Below are 26,261 nucleotides of genomic sequence, written 5' to 3'. Positions count from 1 at the left end.
TTTGCCATGGAGTTGCTGGAACTTGCTCGCCACCTGAAGCAAGAACAATTGTTTGTGACCTCTGAGCGAACCCAGCTGCAGAAGTTGTTTGATGAAGTAAAGCGTGTTGCTGAGGAACTTTACCATGAATCATGGGTTACAAGAGAACAAAAGGCATGTCTTGACAGTCTCATCTTTTCTCCTCAGAATGTGGCACCCAAAGAATGTTGTCGTAGAGCAAATCATTTACAGTGGACAAACTTTGTGGACAGTTACAAACATCTTAGTTATCATGATTCTAAATATGGAGAATTTCTTAAATTCTTACGAGAAAATTCCAGTCTTTTGGCACACTGTGTAGAGACAGGAGAGAAATCCAGCAATGAGTACACACTCAAAGTGGTACCTCTGCTCGTGTCTTCTGTGTGTGGCAATTGTCTCCTCCTGGAGGATGAACAGATAGCTCTCCAGATGATGACCACATTAGCAGAGCTTCAGTTAGCTACAAATGATGACCCTCGACGGCTACTTCGCAAAGGATCCTGTGCTTTTAGTGTTATGTATAAGCTGGTCTTAGACTCATTGTTTTCTGCCAAACTGTTTCTTACGGCTGCTCTTCATGATCCTGTTATGCGTTTGTTGATGGAGGATGAATGGTTTTATGATATAGATCCACAGAAAGCCCTTGTTCGGTTTCCACCACAGGAACGTGTTAAAAGATTTGGTGAACCAGGGACAGAAGATTATAATAAGAGGTTTCAAGAATACAGGATATTCATTGTTGACAAATTGGTAGTACTAACAAATAGATTTATAAATTCACTCAAGAACAATATCCATTGTTTTCCAGCAGGACTTGGATGGTTAGTATCACAGATTTATCACATTCTAACGAAGGCTGGTAAACTTTCAAGAGAAAAGGTTCAGGCAGTTTGTGCTGACCTTGTTTTCTCTTTGTTCATATGTCCTGCTATTTGTGACCCTGATCCCCATGGTATCACCTCGGACATACACATCAGTCATATCGCTAGACACAACTTGATGCAGATTGCACAGATCATACAGGTGCTGGCAGTTTCACAATGGGAAGAGGGTTCAAGAGTCACAGATCTCTATGAAAGGTTTGAGAAGGTAATGTTTATCTCATTATCTGTACATGTGTATCATCTAATACTTGTTTGAGATTGTTGGAGCCGTTATACCTTTTATTATCTGCACATGTATGTAAGGTTTTTTAAACAATACAGGGATTTTGTGAAGTGTCTTTAGGGTTCAGTTGTAGACCGCATTCTCAAATAAAAATTTAACTTTTTCTTGAATTCAACTTTTATTTTCTCAGTTGGCAGATTGTATCAAAAAAGGTAAAATCTCTAAAGATTCTTTGTGTGAAAAGTCTCAAATAATGCACCTTTGTTATGTAAGTTTACATTTGAGTGCACAAATTTTTGGGGTGTGAGGGTAGGGTTTACTGTCTACTGGTTCTGTGCTGATTGAATACAATACAATACACCCCTACGATAATGAATGCATGAATTATAACTGAAGAAAGGTCGCTTTTCTTGTGTTTTGTGATGTTTTGCTACTTATATTATTGATGTTTTATATATAAGAGGACAAGGTAAGAAAGAGCTTGAGTAATTTGTATAACTGGGAGTTTGTGGTTAGGATATGATGAGATATGAGATATTGAAGCCATTGAAGTTCAGTATTTTATGTAACTATATGTGGAATTTTTTGTATTTTATACCATTCCTCTGTGGGGAATAAGATCTGTTCTTTCCATTTTAATTGACCAGTGACTGAAGTAAAAATGTTGTGAAATAATTTGGGATCATTGATACTGTGTAGAAAAGTCTGTATATTCTGTGGTAGGAACGGGTGAATAATTGGGAGGATATCTTGAGGTAAAAGGTCAAACAGACTATTGTAAACTACAGATATTAGTCCTTGGACCTTAAGAAAATATATACGCAAGTGATATTTTTGTGAAAGTTATTCAAATGTTAAGAAAGAAATATTTTCTGAATCCTTTAGGAGATCAGCAATCATATGCATTCCTGTTCTATGCAATGACTTGTAGAAAATAGGTTTACCTGCGACACTGATATCTTTATCTTGCCAAGAATGATCTTTTTTGTAATTCTTTTATTTCACTGGATTTATTTACTTTGTACCAGGCAATGAAAACTTCCTTCCAAAAATTATTAGTACAAAAGCTATTACATTTTAATACATATTCACCACCAATATTTGATAAAAGATCAATATCTATATTCTTCTTTAAAATATATTTCCATTTACTTTCAGTGCTTTATAATCTTCTTATCCTTCCTAATTTAAAACAGTTTATGAAAGCATTTGAATTAAAACATTTTCAAGCCACCCTTACAAAAATCCTGAACAACAATGTTTCTTTTCACTTTGTCAGTTTTACTATTCCATAAAAATTAAAACAATAACATATCAATTTCTTTTATCACCTTTTCACATGGATTTTGGAAGAGATATGAATAAGTGGTTAGATTGGGATATCATCAATGACTTAATGATATGAATGCTCAAAGACATATTTTAGGAATGTTAATTTAGTCCACATCAAATTCAATTCCAAGTAGTGTAAATTCAGCTTTTCCCCAATTGAAAATTAAATTCTGGAAGCATGGTACCATTGCTATATTTCATACTTCCAATCCAAATTATTTCTGTTTTATCTACATTTGTTTTAAAACCAGATATATTTTCAGAAATATGTTATTCTCTTAAACGTTTTATGGAGTGATTTATCTGATCCATCTAAAAAGCCAGAAAAGTGTTGTCTGCATATTGGGATGTCAGAATCTCAAAATGTTTTGTTTCAACTCGTTTTATACTACTGTTTTTTCATTAAACAAATTGCTAAAAACTTCAGCACACAAGATAAAGATGCAGAGAACTGACACTTTTATCAGTAGTGCATAATTACACATTGAAATGGATATGACAAGCAGGTATTACCTTGGTAATATCTATATTTAGATTGAAGAACTTGACTTAACAAATCATTATGAACGTTCCTGCATTTGGTCCTCAGAACTGACAAAAAAGAGGCTGAAAGTGTCTCCTGTTTCTTGAGCATTGATGTTGAATTTTGAAACATACCAGGTATTCAGTATAGCTTATAAAGTTCAGTGAATTCAGAAGACATTGCACAATATTAATCCCAATTATGGTAATTCTTTAAATTGATACATGCTAACTTTAACAATAGTTTTCTAATCTGTAAACTTGCAGGGTTGTGTGTCAGGATTGCTGGATGCATTAATACATGGTATAGGTACAGAGCTGCCTGGGACAGGGGCAGGACTCGGCCACACCCATAATCTGACTCGCTCCTCTGTACTCATCACCTTACCCCAGCTCAATATGGTGGTACGTGTTCAATAACTTTGTGATTGTCCATACATCTATATAGGACAGTTACAGAAGGGACCTTTTTATAACTGAAATTCAAATAATTTTTACCAGTTTTTGATTTCATTAAATCAAACGAATCTGAGAACAAAATTGAAATGCCATGTGAACGGCTTAGTTTTGATATGTATATAGCAAACAATCTTTTTACATGTGAAAAATACTTAGTTTGGAAAATTTATGGGTGATGATTCAAATTCACACTTGAACATATGCATGTGTACATATTTTAATTACTTTTACTGATATTATTAAAACATGTTTGAATGTAGTTGTTTTGAGATGGATGTGTTTGATCCTTCAGGTTTGTTTTCTGCGCTCTGTGCTGCCCATAGTGGATGAAAGTGTGTCTGAACATAAACAGCTGGAGGATCTGCTTCAGGGCCTACCGGCCAACCTCAACACCAGTACCAATAGTCTCATCAGTACACCCTCACAGACCCCTCCAGATACACCGTCAAGTCAGAAAAAACTCTTCAAAGGTTAGCATGAAAACCACCCTCCCTTACAATGTATCAAATATATTTTGTAATTGACTTGAGTCTTAGCACACCTGTGCACTTTTAACGTCCTTAAAGTCCATGTCGATATACCCTTTAGTTAAAGCAACCCTCACCATGTACAACTCCTGATCAAGCACACACAACATACCCTTGAGTCAAAACAACACTGTCTACATACAATTCCTCATAAGCTCAAAAATTTCTCCTCAGTAAGTCCAGTTGAAATATATTTGAGTCAACACAACTCCTTACCACTTAAAACAAGTCTCGATTAACATAATATCTGTGCCAGGGAAAGAAATTCCATTAATGTATTTACAATAGAGTAACTTATTTGACTTCATAATTTAAAGTCTTTATATTTTGTGTCAAAGTGCAGTGCTAGTTGATTATTTCAGCTTGCCTGTAGAATTACCTAAATTCAAGCAGTAAAGGCTGCACTATCTCAGTGGGTAGATTGTTTAGTAAGGAAACCTCAGTTGAGGATCAGATATAGTTTTGATGTTCCTTAGGAAGTTGGGAAATGGTTTAGTATGTACTGTTGTGGTTGTATCCATGGGCAAGATAATATATTCCAATTGATCTGGATGGCATGCAACATGCTTCCCATGTGTTTAGCAAGATAGTTACCAGCTACTTCATGGAACAGTCACCTCAAAATAACTAGTGCTGTTCGTAAGGAAAGTGAGAGGAAATACACCCAGCAAACAACAAATTGAGCAGTCCATGGAACTTTTACTGATAGAGTAATTACAGTGAATAACATGCTGACCTTTCACCTTTGGGTTTAATACACAAAAGGTATCAGGGTCACCTGCTCAATCATATCAGTTTTGTCTGGGTAGTCTTATTCTATTCCACTTTGTGATTTGCCCAACATGCAAGAAGAATGCTTACTTTATGTTGTTTGACCATTGTAGTAAAATACATCTTAATATATCTTTTGCTGTTACATGTACTAATAAAGTGATAAGAAATGACCTATGGAAGTGATGATGTATGCCGAGTACTAGAGAATTTAGGCAACCAGATCTCTGTCTAGAATTGCACAAATGGGAATATAGTAGGCATTCTGTTGATTACCACACAAGAAAAGCCAAGTTTACTCAGAATTAGAGGTTACACTACAAATGGTCATTGTATATGGTATTTATTTCGGTGGAGCTAGGTTATTTTCAGTTACAACTCCCCCCCCCCACCCCACCCCCTTTCTGTTCTGATTTCATGGTCAGCCAATCAAAACAAATTCACACATAATTCCATGTGTAGTAAAAAGATTTTCACACAACAGATGTAATAATTACTAGTTGTTTTAAACTGGAGGGACATAACATATATTACAAAAACAGGTCCTATTGAACAACTATTTAAGCAATAATTTTCCGTAGATATGTAAGCCTCCATGGCCCCTTTTGATTTCCCTTGCATGACATAAACACTAGAATGTGGGATAAATAAACAACACTACATTAGAGTGACTGACGTTCATGGATATGCCCACACTGCTACCAATGCCTGCAGTAGTTTAGTTGAAATGATTAAATGATGCCTTTCCTGGTGAATAACACACATCTCTTGTGGTAGAAATAGTTCTCTTACACAATAAACACAACTTTTGAACATTTTTTTTACCATTCTTCATGGTCTTAGTTTATTTGCTCTATAACTAATTTTCAATATGTCTCCTTAAGGAATTGAGAGGATGATTTATTGAAGGTATTTTGGATCAATGTGGAGTTCTGACTTCAAAAAGTGAACTTGGCTATTCACTTACAATAATAAATTTTTGCTATGATTACTTAAAAAGGTCCCAAAAAGAAGCTGGCTCTCACCCCTGGCAGTGGTAACAATGAAGATGCTCCATCACCCCAGCCAGGGGACTCAGACTCATCAGCAGGAAAGGAGGCAGAGGATGTACTAATTCTTTCCCTAGGAACAGAAATAGACTGTCCTGGCATGTTGACAGAAAACAAGGTATTGTCATGGGAACAAGAGAACAAGCGCCGGAAAGTGAAGTATCAAACACCAACTAATCTTTTTACTGGAGATGGTCCACCAGTGGAGATCCATGAAAAACGTACTCGTTTCTCGCTTTCCCAAGATCAGGAATCAATAGGTAGGCTGTAGTGATAGGAAAGTCAACTGATACACTAATTTATGTGTATTTGCATTTTGACCATTTTACCACAGCTTCATTTTGAAGAGAAATGTTGATTTTTTCAAATATTCTACAAACATATTCTTTTATTTCTAGAGCTTTGCTTTAACATATTCCATGCCAAGAGGCTACAATATATGTAATATTTATATTTTCGTATGAATTTAACTTCTGATACCTGTTTCTAATTTATCTTATTTTGTATTCCATATCCAGATATGAAGTGATTAGTCAAGGCTTTATTGCAATTTCCAAGTATGGTTTTCATTATATATAATGAAATGAAATTTAAGGAAGAACTCGCAGCAAGAATTGCTTTCACATAAAATGTTATCATTTCAGGAAACACAAGTGATATCCAGGAGGCTATATCAGAAGCTGCCTCCAGTCATTCTGTTGGCTCTGTGGATATGGAAAATGATGATGACAATGATAACTTCTCCGACATGATCTCTGCTAATGTGAGTGGGCGTGGCACCCCTAATATCAGTGGGCGGGACACACCCCTCTCCCAAGCAGAGAGTGAACAAGAACAGGAAGCACCAGCTCCAGCTTTACCAGAAACTGTGCAGAAGTCAAACAGGGTGGATGTTACTGATCGTTTTGGGAAATTTGAATTAGAGCGTATGTATCTTGTGATTGTGATGTTTTATTATTTATCCTTACTGGTATGATATAAATGAGTTTTTATTACCTCGTTTGTGTAATCACTTACAGATTAGTAAAAAAAAATACCTGAGCAAGGGTATGATTTAATAAATATATTTCCAGGTATTGAAAAAAAAATGTTTTCCACTTCTGATATTGATGTTGTATACAGGCAAGTTATGTTTCTGTCCAGTAAACTTATGACTTTCAGTATTCAGATGACATAGACATGGTGTTAAGTGAGAGAGGACATACAAAACAGAGAATGTGTCCACCACTGTATTAGTTACTATATGTAATGTGTTTATATTGAAGGAGATGAGACAAAGTCGACAGTGAGTGATACATGGAGCACTGATGTTCTTGCTAGTGACTCAGAGCCTCCAGAACAAAACCAGTTTGATCGTTTGGAGGAGATCCGTGAGGAGATGGTACGACAGAGTCTGCTGGCTAGGAATGATGTAAGACCTTAACCAGTTATTCCCTAACATTTATGTAGATTTGAATGAATTATTACTATCATTAAGTATAATCAACAAGCTTCATTGAATTGGTTATACCTGAATGCTATTCTTTCTTAATGCTTGAATGGATTTATACCAAATGTGGTCTGAAATATCATGATGGGAATTCAACAGATTTGTCAGACCACCATCTGCAAATTCTTTGGTTTGTCCATTCATTTATCGATTGTCAGATGACTGTTAAGGGCCATGGCCCTCTTTATTTCATTACTTAATAGGCAAATTAAGCCAATGCAACACTGCATGATGTTATTTCCCACTGTTAAATTTAGTTAGATTCCTGTTCACTTGCTTCTTGATGGATAGTTTGTAGGGTCATTAAGGGTTTCCTGTGGAATAAATGCATGTTCAAGGAAGGCTCTGTTTGCTTACAGATTTTTGTAATTGGATTATGGTTCTTTTGAGTAACCTGTTAACTAGCATGCAATTGATAACTCGTCTTTTTGGGTAATATCTTAGATAGCAGACAGTTAACAACTCATCTTTGTGAGTAACCCATTAAATAGCAGACAGTTGACAACTCGTCTTTTTGGGTAACATCTTAGATAGCAGACAGTTTACAACTCATCTTTGTGTGTAACTCGTTGAATAGCAGACAGTTGAGAACTCTTAAGTCTAAAAACATCATTTGTGTTTTACTGTTTGATTTAGATTGTGTCTGAAGTATCAGAGACCGCCAGTGATGCTTGGAGTACAGACGTCCTAGGCAGTGACACTGAAGAAAAACAGGCGGAGATACTCTCAGAATTTGATCAGGTTAACTTCAAATATACTGTTCATATGAAAAATAATGCCCTTTTTTGAGCCTTTTTCAATTTTCCTATCTTCTTACTAGTAGACATAAACAAAATTCTTTAAAGAATTGAAAATTGTTTTTTATTTTATTATTAATAATAATGAACCCATTGCAGACACTGTCAGTGCTGCACAATAGCATACTTCTCTGAAAAGTGTTTGTAAGAAATTGACATTTAAACATCATTATCTTTAGAAAAAAATTAATAAATGTTGTAATCATAAAACTTTAACATTCAAATGAACAATGTAGGTTATATCATCATTTTCTGGAGGGTTTCTTTTGATTTGTAATACAAAGTGGTTGATATGGAGGCTATACAATGAAAAAGTTGGATTTGTAATAAAATTTATTGTTACCATTTTATTTCTGCCTTTCATTTAACAGGCTAAATTTACTGATATTATATTAATATGTAATAGTTAGAAGCTAGAATTTTTGAGAAGGCAATGCACTAAAAGATAAGCAAACTAAAAGTTGAAGATAAGCAAACAATATTTTGTTGAAGTGTTTTGAAGGTCTAGTTTTATGATTTCTTTGATTGATGACAGGATGATGTTGGGAGTGTCACAGATCTTGCTTCTATCTCCGGCGAACAGAGTTTACCAGAGATTCAGGACACTGTTGGAAATGAAGATACTCCTCTTGCCTCTGGTATTTATTCCAACTGGCATTACACTATCCAAACTTGTTGTAATACATTGTAGTAGGTGGGGAAAACCATGAAAGTGTCGTGATGTTGACCAAGTTAACAAGAAGACAGAAATTACAAGGAATACAAGAAATTACAAGGAATAAGGAAAACACAATTCATGTTTAACAAGGCCCAAAGTTCATGATTACTGCCAAGAACATAGATATATCCTTTCATAATGCATTTTAATTTCTTTTATAAAATTCAATAATAATACTTATTAGAAATGGTTGAATCAGCAGGAAAACATTGTTTTGTATTTGATTTATGACTGTTTAGATAAACTTCTACCTCTCTGCACGTGAAGCATTGTTTTGGGTTATACAAAGTTAGCCCTGAAGGGATTAATATTTATAAACTGTATGTTGCAGGCCATCAGAGCCCTACAGAGGACCACCACTTAGATCCTATTGGGGCTGTAGGTGGAGCCTCCTCTGCTGCTAGCTACACTCCCAGTAACCAGCCCCGTCCCAGGGGGAAAAAGAATCCTTTTGCAAAGTCCAACAGTACCCCTTCAGACAGTGTGTTTGAGGATAATGACCCTGGTGTACCAGTCATGCCCTTGAGATTGAGTACCAGTTCACACTTTGACCACAATAAACTGAATGTTCCTGTTAAACAGGGTCGAGGGCACTCGTCTAAATTGGCTCACACTAAACAGTCAAATTATCTGTCTGTGCCAGACTCCAAGTCCTCTAGTCACTCTTCTGACCGTGCTCACTCAACCTGTGCATTTGACTCGCTGTCCTTTAGGAATCCTGTGTACAATGGTGCCAAACCCAAGGAAAAGCAGAGGGCCACATTTGCAGGGTTTGGACCCTCACAACAGCAGCAGCAACAGGGTGGTTTAGACCTGACAGGATTTGGGCCTGTCAGACCTTCACAAAAACAAGTTTTGTCATGGGCTGGTCCTCATTCTGAACAAGCATCATATGCTGCAAATAACACCGAGTCACTAAGTTCAAATAATAGTCAAACAGACTTGGACATACTAGCAGAACAAACAGGAAATGTGAAGCTGTCAGAGCAACAAAATACAACACTGGTGGACACACGTAGACTATCTGCTGCACTGAGTATGTTTGATCCAGTGGTAAGTGGTGACAATGATTCAGGAGATTTACTCGATGATGTGAGTCACTGTAGTGCCTCCTCTAAGGAGATGATGGACTCTCTCTCAAGCATCAATAATGACGATAAAAAGATGGACACCGAGCCGCTAATACAGTTTGCTGATCAAAGTGATGCTGCTTCATCCCAGGCAGCTAACAAAGACTTGAAAATCCCAGTGCCCAGGAGAATATCTAATACAGGTGTTTCTGAAATTCTATCACCATCATCAACCAGTGGTGGTAGCATCTCACTGAATGGTAAGGAGGTGGAGGATGACAGGATGGAGAAAAGGCGAGGAAGTGTGACAAGCTCTCACTCCTCAGAGTCAGAAAACACAAGTGATGGAGCTCCTTTCACCAAGTCTTCTCGCTCAGCCAGCTTCGACAACATGTCACAGAGGTCAGAAGAAAAGGTAATTAAACAGAGCTAATAACTTGAATTATCATCCTGTATATCTGCATCTGTATTGATTTATCTGTTCATGGCACATTTGTTAAGCAACCCACAACATCTACATGTACAAGTTTACAGATTTTTTGTAATCATATGTCACTTTAAAAGAAAGTGATGATTCTGAGAGCACATCTAGATTTGGAAAAATTTGAAAAGTGTCACGAAGTTTGAGGATATTTCTTCATTTGAAGAACATCAAGATATTCCCTAGCTTCTGTTACAGACTAAAGTATGAAATAAACATGAAAACGAACAGTTTTTAGTGAAAATCAATTGAAGTGATATGTTATAATTACAGTTTACTTCATTTGAACAATTTGATGATGTTTGTGTTCTTTGTATACATTTTTGATAACTGTAAGTAAAATCTCAGCTTTTAGTGCAGGCAAGTAATAGGTGACTGACAGTTTTGTTGATGCAGGCAAACATAAGGTGACTGACATTTGTGAGTGTCGGTTCAGGCAAGTAGGTTGTTAGCGCAGCCGTGCATTTCGTGACTGACATTTATTTGTGGTTGATAGTGTAAGGCAAGTAAGTATTAGATGACTAGCGTCTTTGGTGGTTAGTTCAGGCAAGCATTTGGTGACTGACATCTATGGTTGTTTGTGTAGGCAAGCGTTAGGTAACTTGAGTCGATTGTGGATGCAGGCAAATATCAGGTGACTAGAATCTTTGGTTATAGGTACAGGCAAGCATCAGGTGACGGGAATCTTTGGTTATAGGTACAGGCAAGCATCAGGTGACGGGAATCTTTGGTTATAGGTACAGGCAAGCATCAGGTGATGGGAATCTGGTCATAGGTGTAGGCAAGGATTAGGTGACTAGACTCTTTGGTTATAGGTACAGGCAAGCATCAGGTGACGGGAATCTGGTCGTAGGTATAGGCAAGGATTAGGTGACTAGACTCTTTGGTTATAGGTACAGGCAAGCATCAGGTGACGGGAATCTTTGGTTGTTAGTATAGGCAAGCATTAGGTATCTGACTCCATTGGTTGTTAGCATGTTAAGCATTTTTGGGCGAAGGGTAATCATTTTTGCATAAATGATTGGTTTCAACCCCCTGGGGAAGGAGGGGCAGGGCCCAATGAGGGAAATTGAGCAAGTATTTAAAATTCTTTTCTTCCTGAGGGAATGATTGGAATTTGTCCAAATTTAGTCTGATACCTTCATTGTTAGCATGTTAGTTAAACATTCTTAGATTTTGTATAAACATTGGGTCTTGGCCCTCTAGGGCAGGGCCAAATATTGGAAATACAGCAAATTCTTCATAATCCTTCTTTTCCTTTAGTTTAGATTGGTTATTTTCAGCAAACTAAATCAGGTGGTCAATACTGGCCCTATGAGCATCTTGTTAGTGAAGGCATGACTGATACCTCTGTCTGTTCGTAAAAGAAAGCATGACTAATATCTGGTTATTTTTACAGGAAAACGGAGATGAAGATCAAGACGACAAAAGTCCAGACAAGAAAAAAGGATTTTTCAAATCTTTTAAAGAAAAAATTAACAAAGGTATGTAATGTATATAGTATTCATTGATTCATGTTGTTCTGTTCATAAACAAAGCAATTGGGAGGTATTGAATTTTTACAGGATTCCATCCTTTGACTGGGAAAGATGGTCCAGCACTGATAACAGTACATAAGAGAATGACTTAAGTACAGTATGATTTGTGCAGTGTTTTGTATAGATTTTGTAAGGTTTGTATGCACATGAAACTGGACATGATAATGGTAATGAATATAAAATAATGTCACTCCTTTGAATTTAATTTAATATCCTAATGAATGTGAATAACTAAAAAGTCCATTTCATTCCTATAATTTTATCTATTGTTGTTATATTTACTTAGGGAAGACACATTGCAAAAAATGTAAATATAACAGTTTGTTTAAGTATTTTCTTTGCATGTAAACTTAAAATACGTAGTCTCAATCCTTGTCCCTGTGATATCTAAGTCTTTACTGATATTTACTTTGTTTCTTTGTTAAATAGAAGCAGTGTGATTGGTCGAGATTAAGAATTGCAAATTACATTATAGTATAGATGGTTATTTTCATAAGGATAACATTTAATGATAATAGAAATTAAATCTGTAAAAAATGAGACATGTTTATATATGACGTCTTTTTACATCCTGATTGCAATAAAATAAAATTTGATGGTTTAAAAAGAAAATTGTGCAAATTTTGATCTTTGAAAATAATCTAAAATTTACACGGATATGATATTGATAAAGGAAATATATGCAATGTTAAACTGTATGCATGAAAAGTGTTTTAAGTTTAGGTGATATGTACAGGAAAGTATAGATTAAAACTAAATGTAATAAAATTGATATTTTCAATTTGGTTTTGCACATAAAATGTGTAAGTAGTAGCAATAGGAGGTCTATTGATGTATGTTTCACCCTTTAAGATAGACACGATAAACCAAATTCTAGTTACTGTTATTTTTATCTTTATGTTATAACCTTTAAACAAATGAAAGGTATCAAAATCAACATGAAATCGCTTAGATTTTACGTTCACCTCTATCAGTGTCCTTATTGTATATATTACATTGAGGTTTTCAATAATTTTTTGTACATGTTTTTCCTGTACAGTGCGCTCAGTGTATGGCGTGGAAGGTAATTCTCTGTCTGGTACACGTACTGTAAGACCCGTTTACGGTAGTTTTTATTATCCCCGCATGGAGCTTGAAGTACTTAGTTAACAGATGTAGACCTTTAATGATACTTATGTTGTTATTTTGAATAAAGACAAGTATGATTTATTCTTAGAATTACCGCCATACCTAAAATACACGTATGGAAAAATATTTTACCTGCTGTCTTACAAATTAAAAACCAATCCTTAGAATATAGTCTCATTCTGTCTGGCAGCATTATAAACAACCTACAGTCAGAACTCCTAGATGTCTCCATTATATTAATATCACTTCAAAGTACCATACTTCTGATATTGTAGTGAGATTAGTGTCACTGATAATGATAAGCTACACATTGCAGTGAATCAAAAAATGTACATATGCAACAGAGTATCATCAAAACAGATGCTGATAAGAATAAACAAGGATAGCAAGTGCTAACTGCCATTATAGCTGTTAACCCTAAAACAAACATGTCCCTAACATCTATATCTGTTAAATACATATTCAGGGTTTTCCCTGTGACCCTCAAATTCATATAATTTAGGGGTACATTGACTACAATTATAAATGATTTAGTGTATAATAAGAGACTACAATCATAAATGATTTAGTGTATAATAAGGGGTCAGAATGTGGGTTTTGAAGAGTCTGGGAAAAACCCTGATTTTAGTTTAAAAACTAGAAAGGATTTACATGTATTTGAAAAACTTCTCTTTGATAACTGGTTGATAATTAGCTAATATCCAATTGTAGGAAAAGCTGTGTTTATAGTGTCAATGCCCTGTAATTAAGCTTTTGGATCTAATGATGTTCAGATCAGGTATACTGAATGATATATGTAAAGAAACCCATGGATAGGTACATCACTGAAAATTTGTTTAAGGTGGTGGAGGTAAACATTTTTCTTACTTTTCTCACGATATGAGTACAAAGTATTTTGTTTCACAACTAAGTAGAATAGAAATTGTTTTATAGCACACGGTTGGTGTCCTTATGTGTTTACATGTGTAGGGCCTGCTTGATACATTCACTGTAAACTTTTTATTTGTATGACGTGTTTGTCATCCCTTATGAATTCCTACCTATTTTTTACCACATAAATCACTGTTGTATAGAACATTTGATTGGAAGTTTTTTCCAGGCTTTACCTATCATAACAGTGAGTCCAGTTCAAACATAATTCTTCTATGTGTCATGTTTGTGTCTTGAAACTTAATTTTGCATGAATTAAACTTACCTTTTATTATTGGAACTTTTTTCTGTTTTGTAAAAAAAAAGTAAATACATAATCATTAATTAATTGTTATAAGTTTAAGGGATCAACATCTATAATTTTGGTTTTACTAGTTCTGTTTGAATTTTTACAAAAAAAGTACTGGTATAATAATAGATATGGTAGAGATCTACTGTATTTGATGTTCTTTATTAAAGTCAGAAATTAGTAAATATTTGTCATGATAATGTCACAGTGCATTTTCTTTGACAAAATGGATTACTTTTTAGAGAATATCACAATGATAAAAAAACGTATCCTAGTTCAGTTGGTATTCATGACAATCAAGGTATAAAAATATTGAATATATGTACTTTGAATTGGCAAGTTCCTATAAATTCTTTATTGTGTGTTTTATCCATTGTTCACTAATTTTTAATTTTCAAGTTGTTGTACAACTGAGATGAGAATGATGCTCAGTCCTGAAAACTGGCACAAGTGGCAGAAAGTCCTGGCCTCTACCTGTCTCAGTCTTTAACCATTGTAATAGAAAATAATTTCTAGCTAAACCACAACAACTATGACCATTCTTATACATTTTTGACATATGTTTGACCCCTGCAAGGTTCAACATTAAATCCTTAATTTTTGAAGGATAGGTATTATATAAGTATATAGACTGACTACATAAATTAAATTATCAATTTTATAATATCAATATTTCTTCTGTTAACACCATTTATTTATCTTCCAGGTATAAAGAGAAAAGGCAACAAGCATGAGTTATCCCGAGATGATCCAAGTTAGTATAATTGTCTAATGTTACTAAGTTTGATTCATGATATACTCTATCATAGTGTTGACTTGGCCAAATCATCATCCTTTAAGTTTGTAAATGAAGTTAATGATCATTATTATGTCACTTTGAGACTTAATTAATAAAGGTAGATTCAATCGCAACATACCCAAGTGTCACAGATTAGTGGGTGATTTATTCTGGTGGACTAGTTTTGTCGCTAAGGGTGAGGCTTTATCAGGACAAATTTTAGGACAATTTTCACCCCTCGTGACTTTATGTAGTAGTTATGATATTCTCTCTGTCTGCTATGTGTTTTAATGTCTAAACTTTCAATTCTGGAAGTTATATTAGAGTCCAGAAATGTATTATTCTTTAACAATTCATTTGTTAAATATACTGAAATATGTAGATCTGCAAAATGGTGTCGGTAGCTGTACTTTGAATCTGTCTGAAGAAATTAATTAATTGTATTATCTTGTCTTATTAGATGACTTGAACAGTTCCTTGGTCAGTAACGGACATAGTGATGGGTCCAAGACTTCACTTGATAACAGTTTCAAAGATGGTAAGTACAAGAGTTCTTCCATTACGCTTGTTGTAAGGTTTCAGTCAAGCAGTTCTTTAAGAGAAAAAAAAAAAAATCACCAGCAGTTATTTCCCTTTACCCACGCCTGTGATTGACATAAACTCCTTGACTATGTTAACATGTCAGACAAATGTTGCTTCTGATGTGAGACGTCAACACCTGGATTGAAATACAGTGGAATATTCTCAATGCATTTGCAAAGTTTGGTTTAATGAGTTGATAATAAATTACTTGTTTACGTTTTAGAGAGCACAGATGACATTTTGGCCAAATACAGGAAAAAACCACAAGGAATTTTGTCATCTCAGAATAATGAGTCTGGTGGTGCCACAGGAAGCTCAGTAGATGCTGTTCCATCAACTGTAGCATTTAGCAATAACCCTATCAAAGAAAAGAGGTTTGTAGCTTTATTTTTGGTAGTAAGATATACAAAATGTGGTTTGGAACAAGTCTGTGATTTTCTGATTGTAAAGGTTTCTGTGTCAAAGATTGATTTAAAATAAAAAAGTTATTTTCTGGGTTTTAAACAAAGCTATTAAAGCCATCTCCTTTGAAATGTTTAATTGTATTAAACAGAACATGCTTTTTAGCAATATTACATACATTATTATTGTCTCTTTCTCTCTCCAGATTTTCTATTCGGGATGAAGACATGACAGAATCACCTCACTATGATCCAAGCAATCTAGAAAATTGCTTTGCATTCATTGATGCTAAACGAAAACTTCGAATTGTGCTGAGTTCTGCTGAATTCCAGGTTGGGTACACTCCACTGGACCTAACCTATGGAGGTGTGTCTGGGTCATTACGGGAAGACAACAACAGGAGGGACAATGAGTTGGTGAGGCTGCTGCGTGCTCAGCTGGCTGAAGCAATCAACCTGCAAAACAAAGACCTCATAGCTCAGCTTCACGAGGCTATTCGCTGTGTTCGCATGTTTGATAATGATGGGTAGGTCCAATTCTTACATGTATGGAGCCAAACTGTTGGTTTTTTTTCTGAACATAAGTTTTGGATTTGTAATGGCATTTTTGATAACATTGGTTAGGGAACACTAATCCATTCGAGTAAAGTATTAATTTATGACTGATGTGTAATATGGGCTTGCTAGTTATTGTTTTTCAGGTGTGAAGGTCAAAGGTCAAAGTCACTTGTTACTTTAAACAGGAAATTTGTTTTTGTACAATAACCTATCAAGGGTACTAGCGTGAGATTGCTTTTCAGGTCAAAAGGCCAAAGGTCTAGGTCAGTGAAGCTGTAAAAAAAAATTGGTTTTGTGTGATAACGTGAGTTTCCTTTGGACAATTAGACTCAAACTTCAAACAATGTTTCTTGACAAAAGAGGCTTGTTTGAGATTGCTTTTCAGGTCGGTTGTCCCTGTTCTTGCAATATTGGGATCAAAACAGATTATATAAATGGAATAAATACAACAAATATTTATGACTATTGTTCCATTAAACTCATCTCCGGAAATCTAGCTGGGCAGGCAACACATCCACTTCTGTGGAATTTTTGTCTTACCTGTTCTTCAGAGTTATAAATTGAGGATCTTAAATGAGTTTTCCTTTCATTTGGAAGTTATCATTTTTGTGAGGTGTGACAAGCAAAAATAAAAAAAACTTTCACATGAATTTCATAAAATCATATTAAGTAGAAAGCTGTTTTTACATCTTCTTTATCACATAACCCAGAGAAGTTGCATTTTGACATTTTAAAGACAAAATGTGGAGGACAAAATTAAATGGAGCGACCATTACTCTGCCATTTTTAATTCATGATGTAACATTATTGTCTATATTATAATATTACAATCAATTTCTTACTGGCACAGCCAATGAACAATAACCACATAGCAGGCTGATTATATGCATATATATTCCAACAAAAGACAACTAGTCCTTTATTCTACCATAACGATTACCCATGAAATGATATAGTGTATATATCTCATTCTGTGTATATATTTCAGTCTGAAGAAACTGGTGCGTTCCCTGCAAGATGAATACCATAGTCGATCTGCCTATGTTTCCTACCTAATCCGCTGTAGACAGGGTCTGCTGTCCACTCTGTCACACGTCACACGACTTCTGAACAGGGTCAACAGGTACATCTTAAACTCATTTTACCATTAACATCTTAATTTCATTGTCTTTAATGCAAATGGGAGAAAAAAATAATCACTGTCTTGGTGACATCAATAATGTGCAGTCTTTTATAAACATTTCTTCTCCTGAAAGTCCTACTGTGGTGGGAAAATGAATAAAAATTCCCTCAACTTTAAGGTCCATATAGATAGGTCTTGATCCAAAGGACAGGATTCATAGGATTCCAGCTTGTGATTGCTGTCACTGTTATTAATGTGTTATATTCAACTTGATATGTAGGTGAGAATGTTTTGAAACAAAGATACAAATTTTATATTACAGGTATAAGGACGTGTGTAGTCGGCACCTAACAAGTGTGCTTGTCCGCATGTTTATTGAAAAGAAGGAAACAAGCGTGATAAAATTCATATCAGACTTCCAGAAGTTAAGTGTACCAGATGAAAAGGTAAATTTAAAAGCAATACCATTAGTTGTTTTCAATAACTTAAGTTAAGACTATATCCTTTGTTTTTCTTTGGTACGTTATGTTTTGCAAATACAGCAAATAATTTCATGCTGGGATGTTTAGAAAAAATTTTCCATGTTGAATGTTTCCTAACTCAGAGGTGTCAAGATTTTCCTGAACGATAAACATTTCTGTTTGTTACACAAAATCGATATACAGTAAAACATATTTATAACAAACTCTCTTATGGCAAATTGATGGTTATAACTTAGTGTTGTTCATTTCCCGACAGATACCATATCCTTTGTATGAAAATTTTGAAATGTATAACAGATTCCACGTAGCAAATAAATGTCGATCATGAAGCAGCTTCTAGGTCTTCTTAGGTAAATAACAATACAAATTGGTCACCATATAACATAGTGGTCCTGGCCACAGTGATGTAAGAACTCTGACACAAAAGTATATATCATACATATGTATACAATAATAAATATGTGTGTCAATGTAAGTGCCAAACACAGGTAAGGTAATTATAAATAAAGGGAATTGTTGTTATAAATGCCTCAGGTATTCTATTGCATTTAGAATTTGGAGTTACTCTTTTTGTCATACGATAGATTAGCACATACTGTTTTAGATGTTGTTAGTTTGGAAATGGATTTGTTGTCTCCATCTCCTAAGAAAAAGGCTATTAATCTTGAAACTAAGTATCAAATTATCAACAAAGTTGACAATAGGACCACTGCAATGGGAAATTGCAGCCAAGTTTGAAATCCTGGCATCAACACTCAGTACAATTTTGAGAAACCACAGTGAAATTTTGAAAAAGTACTTGACTCTAAATTCATCGCTGAGCAGGAATTGGCATCAGATTGCTATGTATGAAACTTTTGAAAAGGCTCTATAGCAATGGTTTATAGAAAAAAGGGATCAAAATATTGTTATCTAGGCCTATTTTATTGGTAAAATCTGACAGTTTTGTTAAACAACTTGGATACAATGACTTCAAATCTAACACTTGCTGGTTCAAATGAGACATGATATTGTGTATCATTCAGTATGTGGGGAAATTGCTGTTGTTAATTGAACAAATAGAGTTTTGTCTGCAGTCGCATTGTTATTTATTTTTTTATACCAATCATGCAATAATGACCTGTGTACATAATGAACTGATTATCTTGATCCCTAGAGCTTCGTGATAAGTGTGTTTTTTCTGTGTACACATTATTATAAGGTCAGATCATAAGGAAATTGATTATTGGGATATGTTTCAAGAAATTACAAGTTTACTATATGACATTTCAGACTGACTTCGTAGAACAATTCCTGCAGTATTTGTACCAGAACATGAACCAGGACCAGATATGGCAAGGTAAGATACAATAATACCAAAAGGACTTGATTTTATCTAAGTCATTGTTTTTTAGCCTTTATGTAACTTGACAGAGTAAGCATGTGTCACATAGTTTGCTTATAATTTCTGATGTAGAACAGTCAGCTAAACATTTCTTCATCATAAAATTTTCAATACACTTTATGTCAGTATTACCAGTAGTCAAGGTTTTACTGTCAAAATCCATGAGTAATTTGATGGCTGGGCAATCCTGAATTCGAAAAAGTTTTTGAAACACTAGCTGCAAATGGAAAATTTGAAAACATTTCTGAAGCAACTGCGGAGGCAGGTCTTTCATTGCTATACACCAATAAACAGATCTTTGAATACTTGAGATTTCCTTACTGTGACAGCTAGATTAATGATGTTTTACGTTTTTGATCCAGCTTCCAATGACAGTCAAATGGAGGATGCACGTGTGGTAATAGAACGTTACATCATGAGTCGTATCTACACTCATGCCATGTTTCCTAATGGAGACGGGGACATCATGCGGGACCAGTGAGTTTACTTCAGGACTTACCACTTATCAATGTGTATCTTAATATCCTAGAGGGAAACATTTAAATAAATGCATATTTTTTGTTTTAGCTCATATACTAATGCATGATCAGTGTTAAGAGATTTACTTGGTATTTGAAGGCAAAAATATTGAAAATTGACAATGAATATATGATATGTTTTCAAAATATAGAAAGTACGCAGTTTAAGTGGGTACATCATTTATATATTATCTGTTCTACTGTTAGGCTTAAATATAGAATTTAAATCCAATTCATAGATTTTATCAAATTTAAGTATAGCCCTAGTGGTAAACCTCTTTAATATTTTTTCCGTTATCACTGACAGGCTTTCGATGATTCAAAATTCAAAGATTGAATTTCTGTTTTATGTTTTTCATCTCAGAAAATTCATTGTATAGGGTTTATGAATGGAATTAGACAGCAGATCAAATTTATGAGATCGTTCTTTTTGATTGTGAGTGGTTTCCAAGATTAAATATAAAATCAGCATTCTGTGATTTGTTTGACTGGTATTGATTTCATCCATGGTTATTTTAGAATTCTGCACAAACATATCAAGATGTTGAGCCAGGTTATCACACCTACACACAAGGACCTTGGCATTCCGAGGATGTATCACTTTGAATGCCCCTGGACAGCAGCTCAGAGGGAAATATACATGTTAAATGCATATAAGGTATGGCCAAAGAAGATTTGAAAGAGATGCAAAAACTCTACATCCATGGATTTTACTTATATTTTAGATTCAATATATTGCCACTTATTCTGATTCAGAATTAGGCTTATCCTAGAACAATTATTATGATTATTGCAGTCTTAACAGCACGTCAACACATAAAAGGTCATCAGGGTCATTGGCATAGCATTGGTTTATGACTTTAATGAAGAGCAGTGTATTTTGATGGGTTTATAATAATATTATGAGAGATGAGCTTATTAAGATACTCAGTTTAAACTCAAAATGTCATAAGCTTATTATTTTCGTCTTACAGACACCAAAAGACAAGCTGCAATGTGTACAGAGATGTGCTGCTACCATTATGAACTTGTTAAGTATGGCTAATGAGAAGTCTGTGCCTGCAGCCGATGACTTCATGCCAGTGATGATATATGTTGTGATCAAAGCCAACCCCCCTTGTATGTTGTCTACAATACAATTTGTTAACAGCTTCTATGGGGACAGGCTATCTGGTGAGGAACAATATTGGTGGATGCAGTTCTCGTCGGCTGTAGAATTCATTAAAAACATGGAATACTCCTCAGAATAATTTTATATTTATTAAATTGTTATCTTTGTATCATCACATATCCTATAGACCATGCACTGTTATAAATTTGTAAATTATTAAATATCAATATCTATGTGGATTTTTTCTGAACAAGATCCGTGGGTTCTTTATGCACAAGCTTCACTTCAGGTAATAATTTTTCTTCTTAAATTTATTTTTCTGTTCAGATGTTTTGCATATTTTTCATTTTTTTTTTTAAAAATTGTAATATAATTTTCCAGTAGTTTATTAAAAACATTATTAGTAGGAAATGACAGCTGCTTTTAATTTATTGAAGTTTTTTATTTGATAAAGAAGCAATTTGTCAGCACTACATTGAGGACACAAGGCTTTGTTTTGTTCCAAGATGACACAACTTAATATGCCGTCCCTATGTAGACATTGTCTTAGTCTAGCTATTTTCGCTTTTAGGAAAGAAATTTTAAAATCACAACGTTCCAGTCAATATTGTAGTTTTACAGTTATTCCAGTAAATCATCTATTCCTCTCCAGGACTCTTGCTTTTGTTTAGGGATATCACCCATAGATTTTATTGATAATTTGAACAGAAGTAATAGGCAGGAATCTGAATTATGGATAGAAGTGAGTCCAGTAGTTGTGTTACTCGGATAGCTCTTGTTCACATTTGATATTTTGCTAAATAGGATTTGTGTTATATGAGTGTGTTCTGACCAACTACTACAATGTCTAAAGCTTCAGTGGAAACCTCTGTGATCAGTACAGAATGGATGTTGTGTCAGCCCATTGAAGTTTATGATTTGTTGTTGCAAGGTAAAAATTAAAAAACCTGATAAGTAATGTAAGTAATTTGTGGTAGAGGTGACAAAGTTAAAAGTTAAGAATATTATTTACACTTAATAGAGGAAACTCATAAGTAATGATTAAAAACAGGTATTCAGATGTTCCACCAATACAGATTTATACCTTAAACTTTATCACACTGGTTTCCCCTTTTGTTTTTATGCAGAAATCGGTTTTTAAATTGTACATTTGATTTCCTATCTTTGACATTAGAACAGGTGAACCAATAATAGTGAATTTGTTTGCATTGTATTGACTGTGTATCTTTTTTTTTCTTTTATTGGAAATATTGATGCCCTCATTATTGAACGAAAATAAAAACACATCATTTTTGAGTTTATAATTAGTGTGATACGAACAGTTTTAAGGAAAACTATTGATTTTTAGTTATTTGACAATAACAATTTGCTCAAATGTGACTTGGCTTAAGTGATATATGTAGGTAAAAAGTTCCCTGGCACTTCTTCATCAGCAGAGTTGCGTAGAGGACATCATGGGCCGATGTCTCCTCATATCAGTATTACAATGGTGTTATCACTATTTCATGTTTGTACATAGCTTTTGTTTATATCTCCTTTATCATGTTTGAAGTCATCAATATTTGATTTCCTTGGGTTAAATCTGAATTTATATTCATTAATTATGATTAGATAAGTAATTATATTTAATTTAATATGTACATTATATACAATATATATATTTACATCCTATCAATTTGTTTACAAAACTTGTATTTAATTAGTGAGGTATACTCAACTGTATATATTAAGTGCTTTGTTGAAGATTGGAAGGTTTGTGATAAAATATCTTGATGCATTCTGTATATTGTTTACTGATTGATGTATAGTGATTTTTTATCGACATATATAGCCATAAATGTGAAATATCTGCTGAATTGAGCAGTACATAACCTTTTGCCTAAATTTAATCATTGAATATTATTTTTCTTTACAGACATTTAATCAAAATAAATGTAGTGTGAGACATGCATAAAATGCAACAGATGAGTAATAATACAATGAGATTGGGTTGAAGTTAAGAAAAGATATTTCAGTGTAATATATATCTTGTGGGACATCCTGTCTAGCTAGTCATAATTTTACTGATTGCCATACTAATACAGTAAACAAGTTTTATCAGATTTGAAACATTACCCATATTGTAGATTTTTTTTACTGTGATTAAATATCATCATTAAAGTTCTACTAATTGTGTAAGATATACAAAAACCCTGTTTATACAGTAGAAATGTTTTAAGATTGTCCTATTTCCGTTTCCAAATTCTGCTTATCCTTAGGTTACTTAAAAAATTTGACTCACTACTATGTACTATTTCCTGGCCTATAGATAACCACTGAGGACCATCAGATTGTACTTTTAATCAATGAGGGTGCTTCAGTTGTTTCACAGAGATACTGCAACCCCTCCTATATGTTGAGTCACTCAATCTGAATGTGTTGTCAATTTATTGTTCCTTTAGCCAAACAAACAAGTCAGAAAAATATAGAGATGAACAAATGTGACCTGTAAATGTAAATAATTAGCTTCCTTTTAATACTTAGATACACTAGAAACAAATACAATTACTATGCTTTCAACTTTTTAAATTTTTTCAGTGATCATCACAGAAAATTTACATCAAAAATGGTAATAGTGTAAAATATGTAACATCATAGAAAAGTATTAATAGGTATTCTTATTTCTTTGCTAATGATATAAATGTGGTTGATGAAACTGACAAAACCTTTGTCACGGTCCTCTCATTCTATGAATTCCAGCTTGTCTGAGTGTGATTTATGCCATGATGTGGCATCTGTCGTCTATTTCCTTTTTCTTTGAGTGACCTCATACCGACAAAACATGATGAAACTTAACAGTTTTGGTAACCTTGACTGAGACCAAAGGTTACCATAATCAGACTTTTTTTAATCATTTAATGTTTTGCAGACTTATATTTCAAAGTGGATTTAGGAAACTTATTTAGGCCTGTTTTGAAGATCAATCAATGTTTTTTCAAAAAACATTAAATAAAATATGAAATGAGCAATGAAGGACAAGTTGCCCAACCTCAAAATGTGTTTTTAATGCAATAAACATTATGATTGACTGTAAACTTCTTCATAACCATGTTGACGAGCGTACTCAAGTTTGTGTATTGCTGTCAAAAGGTGAGAATTCTACATTTTCTTAATGCATAATATTGTTTGAGAAGGCAATAATACATTGGAATTTTTATATTGACTACCATGGAATTCATTTTACTTCTTCTGGCTTGTTCACTGGTGCTGCTTTCAGTTTAGATTTAACTACACATTAAACTTGTTTGACATTTATGTGATCAAAAGTGGGAAAAAAAGAAATGATCATTCGAAAATTATGTCCATTCATTAAGTTATTCTTCTGAAATCTTTTTATTTCATCCTTTGATCTACAACATTCCAATCGATCAGTGACATGCTTTTTCATGTTTCCATCCAAATTTGTAAATTTCATCATATTTGCTGAATAATCTTCATTTGAGGTGAAAGCTTTAAGAAAATTTGAACAGAAATCTGCTGCTGGTGGACTGAATGATTTAATTCCAATGTCCATGAGTGTGAGTGATTTGAATGATTATAATTTTTGCGGTATATCACTGTCTGTTCACCATAATTCCACTAGCTCTGAAGACTGTATGCGGTGTTTTTACAATGGTGATACTAGCTCTATATCATATGCACCATATGTAAGGAAGTCTCAGACATTTATTAATTTTAGGCAGTATTGATATCTTCTTGTACTTTTGATAGAGTTATTGTCCTGAAACTGTCAGACTTGCGAGCTTGGGTATTTCACCAGTGCACATACTGATGAAACTCAAGAAAAGATTGTTTCCTCATTAATATGTGTAAAACAGCATTAAAGCAGTTGTGCTTGTGATAGAGGATCTTGCCCGAGTTTCACTTCATACAAGATTTGTTAAATGAGTGTTAGAATATTCATTTCACCGTGCATCTGTCAAAGTATAATGAACAATTCATGACAAGTTTCATGCATCTCACATTTACAGAAAACAAAATTAAAGATTCTGTTTATCACATAACTTAAATACTGTTGCAACATTCTTAGATACTGTTGCAACAGTCATGAAATAGCACACAAATTCTGTATTGATGATTTTCTCACTCTATATATCTTCATTTGGTGATGTCACAATGCATATGACTTCATTAAGTTATGATATCACAATAACAATAATTGGGATCCTTCAGTCAATTAGTTATATCAAATGTGTCATTATGAACATTATTTAACTGATGTTATAACATTGAAAATGGGGTAATTATTTAATGAAGACAAATTTTGTTTTGTTACAACATATCCTGCTTGTGGAAAGTGGGATTAATAAACAGTTGCTTACGGAGTGCCACATTAATAATGTAAAGTTAGTTTATAAACCAAATTCCTTTGCATGTACTATGTAAAATAGGTGAATTTATTTTAGTTACATCTTGAAAATCTTGATTGTTAGGAAGGCGATTTAAAGGTACTGTTTGGTGGATACCATTCTTGCATACTGCAGGGAACTGTAATGTTAGGAAAAATTAATGATGTTACTTATCAAATGTGATGTTTAAAAATATGAAAGAAAGAGAAATAATTGCTCTAAACCTGATAGAAATATTGAAAAACAATTAAAATTAATTCCTTACTATTTGTAATGGAGATGCTAAATGTGAAAAAAACATGTAAAAACACTTGCAAAGTGTATGAATTTATTTGCAAACTATCTATATACAATTTCTTATGCTGTGACTGATTATTGTAATGTTGCATATTTAACTATATATACGGTGATATTCTGACATATATGTGTGTGTAATCCGTACACCTTTCTTGTACAATTTTTTGTTGAGAATTCTTGACCCAAGCATTCCTGGGTTTCATGCTATAACATAAACTCCAAGCTATACTTTGGAAACACAAGTTGTTGTAACATTGCCTGTTGTAGCTTGCAAACATGTTACCGATAGAGGAGTTGTTGACCTAATGGGAATGCATAGGGTTGCAGTATCGTTTCAGGATGATATGTTGTTACGGAAGAAAAGTCATTGTTGCTCGTTGGAAATAAAGGCGGTTTGAACTTAAAAAAAAA

The 26,261-nt window shown here is 34.0% G+C and overlaps 1 protein-coding gene across 1 annotated transcript; it reads left to right on the top strand.

Annotated features, from left to right (window-relative positions):
• LOC132550081 (GTPase-activating protein and VPS9 domain-containing protein 1-like) lies at positions 1–26,261 on the top strand. Its single transcript, XM_060214090.1, has 21 exons — positions 1–1,110; positions 3,250–3,387; positions 3,734–3,911; positions 5,740–6,048; positions 6,433–6,714; positions 7,054–7,199; positions 7,914–8,018; positions 8,610–8,712; positions 9,124–10,277; positions 11,743–11,827; positions 12,921–12,944; positions 14,935–14,982; positions 15,467–15,544; positions 15,812–15,962; positions 16,196–16,516; positions 17,536–17,670; positions 17,993–18,116; positions 19,425–19,491; positions 19,899–20,013; positions 20,574–20,712; positions 21,029–26,261. The coding sequence occupies exons 1-21, from the start codon at positions 7–9 to the stop codon at positions 21,302–21,304; spliced, it is 5,082 nt and encodes a 1,693-aa protein (XP_060070073.1). The 5' UTR covers positions 1–6; the 3' UTR covers positions 21,305–26,261.

Source organism: Ylistrum balloti, unplaced genomic scaffold (genome assembly GCF_031769215.1).
Source record: "Ylistrum balloti isolate Yb309-2 unplaced genomic scaffold, AGI_CSIRO_Ybal_v1 Utg370104, whole genome shotgun sequence".
Classification (NCBI taxonomy): Eukaryota; Metazoa; Mollusca; class Bivalvia; order Pectinida; family Pectinidae; genus Ylistrum; species Ylistrum balloti.
Note: the sequence above shows the minus strand (reverse complement) of the source record. Positions and strands in the feature narration are given on the sequence as shown.

Coding starts and splice junctions, on each gene's coding strand:
- LOC132550081 (XM_060214090.1), top strand. CDS start 7: ATGGAGTTGCTGGAACTTGCTCGCCACCTGAAGCAAGAACAATTGTTT. Junction 3,388..3,733: donor TACCCCAGCTCAATATGGTG/GTACGTGTTCAA, acceptor TTGATCCTTCAG/GTTTGTTTTCTGCGCTCTGT. Junction 17,671..17,992: donor CTTCTGAACAGGGTCAACAG/GTACATCTTAAA, acceptor TTTATATTACAG/GTATAAGGACGTGTGTAGTC.